Source organism: Nicotiana tomentosiformis, chromosome 5, assembly GCF_000390325.3.
Source record: "Nicotiana tomentosiformis chromosome 5, ASM39032v3, whole genome shotgun sequence".
Classification (NCBI taxonomy): Eukaryota; Viridiplantae; Streptophyta; class Magnoliopsida; order Solanales; family Solanaceae; genus Nicotiana; species Nicotiana tomentosiformis.
In genome coordinates, this window is record NC_090816.1 from 18,584,658 (window position 1) to 18,592,410 (window position 7,753).

The 7,753-nt window shown below is 35.4% G+C and overlaps 1 protein-coding gene across 1 annotated transcript; it reads right to left on the minus strand.

Moving 5' to 3' along the window:
• Positions 1–211: 211 nt before the first annotated feature.
• LOC104108892 (UTP--glucose-1-phosphate uridylyltransferase-like) lies at positions 212–7,429 on the minus strand. Its single transcript, XM_009618044.4, has 21 exons — positions 7,218–7,429; positions 6,490–6,537; positions 6,121–6,212; positions 5,864–5,954; positions 4,659–4,719; positions 4,499–4,576; positions 4,362–4,412; positions 4,177–4,250; positions 3,501–3,573; positions 3,330–3,387; positions 3,143–3,189; positions 2,993–3,058; positions 2,540–2,572; positions 2,032–2,084; positions 1,857–1,932; positions 1,709–1,765; positions 1,171–1,254; positions 975–1,076; positions 800–904; positions 567–638; positions 212–481 (listed from the first exon to the last, which is right to left on the minus strand). The coding sequence occupies exons 1-21, from the start codon at positions 7,298–7,300 to the stop codon at positions 455–457; spliced, it is 1,431 nt and encodes a 476-aa protein (XP_009616339.1). The 5' UTR covers positions 7,301–7,429; the 3' UTR covers positions 212–454.
• Between the last annotated feature and the right edge of the window lie 324 nt (positions 7,430–7,753).

Below are 7,753 nucleotides of genomic sequence, written 5' to 3' on the forward strand. Positions count from 1 at the left end.
ATCCATTTTAAGATGTTGAACGACTGACGACTAGAGTTGGAAACAAAAAGAAGAAAAAAGTGACTGAGAAGTTTTTACTTGTTCAGATTTTAGTAAATTTCGAAAGCTATGGATTCAGTTAAACCCGTAGCCGAAAGGCTACATCTTCCCTGCTTATAAGTTGTATAACGATAAGATAAATGATGAAAGAGTTTTAGGCTACATCCTCCCCTGATTATAAGCTCATTGATATGATTTCGACACATGGATTATCCATGAAGAACTAACAAACTACAGAAAAATGCAATGGATACTCAATATGTAGCCTCTAGGCATTGAACTCTTACAACGATTCCGATAGTAAAACAAAATTGTTCATTTATTTTCCTAATGTGACAATTCTACATAAATTGCAACCAAAAAGTACTCCTTGCTTCTTTGATTCATACTATGTTGTTTAACACCAGCAACTATCTTATATGTCCTCAGGACCATTGACATCCTGGAAATCAAGTAACAAAGTTAGTCCAACAGTTCTAGGTATTAACAAAATCCAATAGCTCTCGCATTTAGATCCATGGAATTACCTTGTTTGCAATCACAGCTCCATCTGGAATTTCTAACTTCACTCCGTATTTGGCAGTGACATTCACTTTTCCCTAAAAAGTAGGAAAACATAAAATTTTAGGCACTATTAAAATCAAAAATGAAAATGGCATCAGCTTACGGAGAGAAAAATCGACTAAGATCGAATGAAGACCCCAAGTCCCACTGTCAACACATGAGTTCAAGGGAAACAGAAACAAACTTTGTTAATTACCTTCAGAGTAATGCCAGCTCCAAAATATACGTCGCCAGTGACCTTCAAGCTATCTAGCTCAATAATGCTGGGAATCGACTTGAAACGACTTAAGAAGTTGGCAACCTGGGAAGACAAATAGGCTAATTAGCTGCATTCAACAAAAGATCGACCAATTGCAGGAAATAATCTTCACCTTCTTGAATTCAGGTCCCAACTCAATAGAAGGGTTAGAAGGATTTGTTCTGGCTGGATTCCGGATGACATAGCCATCATCAGTCAAGGTGTAAAGATCAGACTGTAAAGATTATCCAGTTGAGTAAACATACTAAAGATCATTTGATCAAAAGGGGACCGATATAATCAGTAATCATGAGAAGACAGAAAGTTACCTGGACAAGAAGCAGATCTGAACTTGCTTTCACTGGAAGGAAACGAGATCTAGGAACATTAGCTCCAATAGACCGATCAAAGAACTGGTTTTAAAAAAAAAAAAGAGTAATGCTTGTAAGAGCCAAATTTCATCAGAAAGAGGAAACAAGATGACAAAAGTATCAAACTTCTTGAGTGTGTTTGGTATGGTGGAAATAATCTTCATGGAAAATGATTTCCTGAAAAATGGTTAAATCCAGAAAAAATATATATTAAATAAATATTTTTTTAGCAAATCATACAGTGTTTTGATAAAGCTCTTGGGTAATAAAGACTAATAATAATGTCTACGAGTTAAGACAGTTTTAAGGAAAATGTCTCCGCTCAAAAGTGAGGTAAGTCATTTTCCCCCTTTTGACACTACATTATCCTGTAACCGAACACCAGAAAATGACTTCCTCATGAAGAAGATTTTCTGGAGAATGACTTCCGTCATACCAAACACACTAAAGGAATGGCATTAGTGATTTAAAGGCGTAAAGTTTAGGCTTTAGATACCCTAATTGCAGCACCAGCAGCTGTTTCAAGTTGAAGAACTCTAATCCCATCCACTTCCTGCAGATTAAATTAGCTACAGCGGGCTCTTATGCGAAGTATTGAAACATTGGAACCACAGTCTTAAGTCTTAACTAGCAGAAACTGATACCTTGGGGTTTGGAATTATCTCCATCTTGAGTGCATCTGCTTCTACAAGTCTTTTAATAGCTTTTAGATTCACCCACCTGTTTGTAAAGCCAAGGGTTCAGTCAGTGTATGTTTCAATAGAGAAGGGAGTAAAAACATAAAGCTTAGAGTAAATCAAAAGACTTGTCTCAACTTACAAGTTGTTGGTGTTAAAAATTTTGAACTTTTCTATGGACTTGAATTCATTGACCTGTATCAAACAAGTTTCTTAAACATCAGACGTGCCACCTCCGGGATGGAATAGAAAGAAGAAAAGTAAACACAGAATTGGATCTGACTTTGAGAAAAATGTCAATTCAAACTAATCTTGTAATACCAGCAATTACTAATCTCGCAGGAGCAATGAACAGCTCACAACTTAACATTTCTATGTAAAACACATGCAACAGGATAAGCTTTTTCATTTGAAAGAAACACATTGATGAGTAAACGTAATGCAGAGTAATCTGGATTGTCAGTGAAAGAAAGTATCTTATCACTATAGTTCGTACAGTTACTCAGGCATATGTGCTTTTCCAATTAGATAACTCTTGAGTGAAATTTACTTTGAAAACCTCCAATTAGACTCTTCGTGTGTATTCATAACAGTTACAAGGAAGCAGAAAACTAGAAGGCTAAAAAAGAAATAGAAGAGGCACAACTCACATGTTGGTCAGGAACTTGTGCTATCTCCAAAAGCTGCACCACCACACAAAATAGAGGCTTATAACAAGCAAGTTGTGTGAAAGTATCTCATTAATTGCATAATAGAAATATTTAAATAGGTTTTTATAATAGACGTTGAGTGGGACCCAGCTCGTGCACACCTAATCTAAATAGGTATTAATGCAGCAAAACAACTATCCTAAGCTCTCACCAAAAATTAAAAGGAAAAAAGAAGAAGTGAAAACTAAGAAAGAGTGGCAGCACATTTGAAGGATGAGCTTTGTCTAGATGCAATTCAAACTGATACCTGTTCATATGGCTATTTCCAGCTATAAGTCAAGACTAAATTAAACTACGAATTCTGAATAGAGGTGGCAATATGAGCAAATAGGTGCTAAAAGGTGTGAGCATATGAACACGGGTGAAAAGTCACACATGTGGTAAACCACGCACCTGTACTTTTCCTTCGTACGAGATTAGGGTGCCACCTTTGACATCAGCTAATGTTTTTGGCGTCACCTGCAATAATTGTCAAGCTTTAGTAACTAGAGAAATTGTGTTTACCAACCAAAATACAGCCTCAAAAGGCATTGCAGTCAGTACCTCCATGCAGTACTCGTTCTTGTTCTGGATCAAATGATTTAGGATTTCTGCAATGTTGAATTAAGGAAAAGGATTGCACTTGATGGTGATTGAGAAAGGCTTATCGCTATTGGAAGCTTCTTATGAATGGGATGCTAGGAAATGAACCCAGGTTTTCATTCACAATTGAGAACTATTGAAAGGATACTCAAATCAACCACAGCGCCCAAGTTATCTGAATTGGCAACAAAGACGTATTCCTTTCCCTGTAACAGATTGAAAAAGAAATGTAGCCGATGTTACACAAACAATAAAAATAAAGAAGACCAGCCGAATGCAAGGCATAATCAGAAGAAAGCAGTAAAATGCAGAGCAGAACCTTTGATATAAGTGCATCAAGCTTGCCGCTATTCATCAAAGCAGAGAAAACATCACCATGACCTGGGGGGTTCCTGTACATGAGATGATTGAAATGCTAAAATGAAATCAACAAAATTAAAAGGGAGTACAAGAACAGGAAAAAAAAGAGATCAGAATTAATAAACAGTCTGCTCCAGTTGAGATACAGTATGAGTTGGGAATTCAATAAACTTAGCCTATGTAAAAAATGATATATTAATGAAGAATGGTTTATTTATGAAGAATGATTTATGACACAGAAAAGCCAAATGAATCAGCATTTTCACTCTCATTCTTGCAGCAGCAAACATAGTAGTATACTTGGCCACAAAGACAAGACGAATACAGAAATTCTTTCTATTGTTTCCCGATAACTGCAAGAACAAGTATAGATGCAGCTTAAAGAGAAGAAAACTTCATCATCAATTATAGGTTTAACTAAAGTAACAGGAAAAGGAAGCCAAATTTTGAACTTAAGAAGAAGCAATATAGATTAGATAAATCATCGCTTAAAGATGATCATTAAGATCCAGATTTTGTTAGTCCTTATAATTCAGTACTATGCCTAAAAGAAATTTTTGTAAATGTTCCAAATGGTGAGTTGATTCCACTTTCAGTTGTGACCACAGAATCCACACACTAAACAGTTTAATTACCATCCATCTTTGCCAGCATTGCCTTTGCAAGGAAGTGGAGCAAAATCTTCAACAACCAGACGAGGGTACTGGCTCTGCAAAAATTTAAAGAGGAAACATCAAACAAACCTATTCAAATCCAATATTTTGGGTGAAAAAAACAAGCTTTGTGATACCTGATATCATTGATGTTAAGTCCCACTAACCTGATTGAATGTGTGAATCTCAATGTTTGAGTTTGAATATTTTTGTACAATCTACAGAGAGAATGCAATAGTAAAATCAGCAGCTGAAAACAGAGAATGATCATGGATTAATATGTAACACACTGATATTATTTCACCTTCAGTGTATCATCATGGGTGTTGAATGAATTCATCAAAAGCAAGGGAACGCTGCATCCGTACTTGGTATTGAGAGCCTACAGACAGCATTCTTTAGTTGGTGAACAGCGAAACATGAAACATCATGGTGAACTAAATTGATCATAAAATCATAGCTACCTCAATTTGTCTAACAATCAAGTCGAGGAATGTCAAACCATTACGAACTTCAATAACTGATCTGCATGAAAGAAATACAAACTTCAGACTGTGAGAAGGTATGAAGGTTGACAAACACACCAGCTAAAACTTCCATATTACAATGAAAATATCATATCACTGTATGCAGTCAAATTTGAAAGCAAGAACTTCTGAAGACCTGAAGAAGAGATTCCTACATTTCCAGACAAACTTTCCAAGAATCCAATTATCATCATATACACCGCAAAGTGCTTTGGAAAAGCAATGCAAGGTAAAAGGTAAACTATTTGATCAGACACATATCTAAGGCGGAGTGCTTTAGAGCATTGTACGGAGGTAGCTCCTTGGCTGCCAACAAGTGTAAATCTGATCTACTTCTAAATTAACCATCAAATTTTTCCTCCTATATGATCTTTTGAAAAGGTGACACAAGCAGAAAATGGTATAGTAGTGATCTGTCAGTATTATAATTCTGCCAAATTCCATCTAGTAGCAGGCAGCAATTGGACTGTTTCACATCCAAATGATGCAAGCTGTGGTCGACAATGCCATCAGATAAACCAAAATAAGTACTAGTTGCTATCCACCTTTGACTACACAGTGTTAGAAAACTATCAAACACAGAGTAGAAATAGAAACCAATAACCAAGTTTAATCACTTTATAGCCTTCACTAATGAATGCATGTGTAAGGAAAAAAACTTGAAAGCAGGGTATCATGTGCACACAGGCGGATCCAGGATTTAAACCCTATGGGTTCAACTTTTAATTTTTTTAGCATTGAACACATTATATTTTTAAAGTTATGGGTTCATCTCTACTTTTTTTTGTAATTTTAATGAATTTTTCCATATAAAGTTATGCTACATCCGCCTCTGTGTGCACACAGGTACAATACAATATAACAAGATTCAGAATACCAATCAGAAAGTTTCTTGGACCTTACTGGTGAATCAATAAAATATTGTTGCTAAGCAAAAGACAGGATTCAAGACACTGTTCTGGATCCATATGCACTCTCCACTGACATGTAGTAGAACAGAAAGGAAGTTTGGAAAAATGTGTTCACAAAGATTGGCTTTAAGTCCACTAAAGCAAACAAAAGTAAGCCACATATGTATAGCATAACCCTGTAACAAATAACTTTTAGACCAAAAAATAGCTATATTTGTGGCAAATACATACTTTGGACCAGTGCACCCCATTGTCGTTCCCAAGCCTCCATTGAGCTTCAGGACAACAAGTTTGTCTAAGAGCTTCTTTGTTTCTGTAGGATCTGCAATGATCGAGATAGTGAAGCTTCTTCAGAAACATTTTCAGTTGGATCTGATTTTCTTAAGAAAATCATCTTCCCACCAGAGGCAAATCTAGCACCTCGCCACAGATTCAATTAAACTCATTGTTTTTTGCTCACACCATGTATACATATGTAAAAATAATACCTTCAGAGAGAGGTGCTAACTTGTCATAAGGCACCACCACGTCATCGGTTGGCGTCTGGATCTTACTCCACTCAACATGTTGAGCCTCGCCACTATAATTCAAATGCCATAAGATCATGAGTTGATCTGCTACTTTTAATTTTTGCAAGCTAAAACTAGCATTATTTGTAAAGGCTCCAAAATTTATACCATATCCGAGATAATCAGAATCTATAGACACTACTAAAGGACTACCTAAAATCACCTAATCCACATTATCTCAAATCCATGTAAAAAAAAGCATTAAGCTAACCACATCCTAAAGTTCAGTAAATTAAAATGATTAGTGCAATAAATTTCAGTAAACAGAGATATCAGCCCAAATTGTACCTTAGATAGCGAGTGACAAGGTTAATAAATCCGGATTTCTCATTATCACTGCAAAAAAACAAGTTCACACGAAATAAAAAATTAAAAAAAAATTATCAGGTCTGGATTAAAAAAATTGAGCAAGACACGGAGAAATGAGAATTGAGATAAATATAGCATGCGGCAAATAAATCTAAGTAAAACTACACACACACACACACACACACACACACACACACAACAGAATTGTAGATCCACGTAAATGAAATCGAGCATTGAATTAAATTAACCACATTCTAAAGTTCAGTAACTTAAATTGAACTTTAGATTTCTCATTATCACTGCAAAAATAATTGTGAGGTACGGATCAAAAAACGATCGATATATGGAGAAACTGAGATAAATAGGAAATGCTGCTAACATGCAGCAAGTAATCTAAGCAAAACTACACACACACACACACGGCAGAATTGTAGATCCACGTAAATGAAATCGAGCATTGAATTAAATTAACCACATTCTAAGTTCAGTAAATTAAAACGAACTTTAGAATTCTAATTATCACTGCAATAAATTTATCAGGTACGGATCAAAAAATGAGCGATATATAGAGAATTCAAGATAAATAGAAAATGCTGCTAACATGCAGCAAGTAAATCTAAGCAAAACTACATACATTCACACACACAAAAAAAAAAGAGGAAATTGAAATGTGAGAACTGAGATTTGAAAAAAAAAAAAAAAGTTGCCTGATTTGGCTAAGGCTGGCAACGGCAGATTTGAGGTTGGTGAGCTTCTCGGAATCAGCAGGACTGAGTGTAGCTGTAGCCATTGGAGAGATGTATGAGTTCCTTATTAATTAATATATTCAGTGATTCGAAGCTTCTCGAAAATGTGAATTGGAAGGAAAGCTTAAAAACAGTGTGATAGATTGAGGTTGGGGAAGGGGAGGAGTATTTATAGAGTAAGGAGAGTATGAAACAAGTGGCAGGTAATGAGGTTAAAAGTACAATTTGTGGGCGAGAGAAAATTGAGAATATGCAGGGGATCTGACTTGTTTGAGGAGACACTTGTAATGTGTTGGTTATTCAGAGACTCGAGAGAGACTATTAATTGTAATAACTTCCATTAATATTTAAGGGTGTGTTTGGTAGGAAAAAAAAAATTTAGGAAAATATTTTTTAATTTTTTTTTATGTTTGGTTGACTTAAATATTTTAAAAAATATTTTTCTAATGAACTCATCTTCCTCCAATTAAAGGAAAAATATTTTATAAAACTCTTTT

Excerpts from the sequence above, each read along its gene's own strand:
- LOC104108892 (XM_009618044.4), bottom strand. The coding sequence starts at position 7,300 with ATGGCTACAGCTACACTCAGTCCTGCTGATTCCGAGAAGCTCACCAAC. Across the intron at positions 6,213-6,489 it reads CTTGTCACTCGCTATCTAAG|TGGCGAGGCTCAACATGTTG; the intron begins GTACAATTTGGG and ends TTTGAATTATAG. Across the intron at positions 1,933-2,031 it reads ATTTTTAACACCAACAACTT|GTGGGTGAATCTAAAAGCTA; the intron begins GTAAGTTGAGAC and ends CTTTACAAACAG.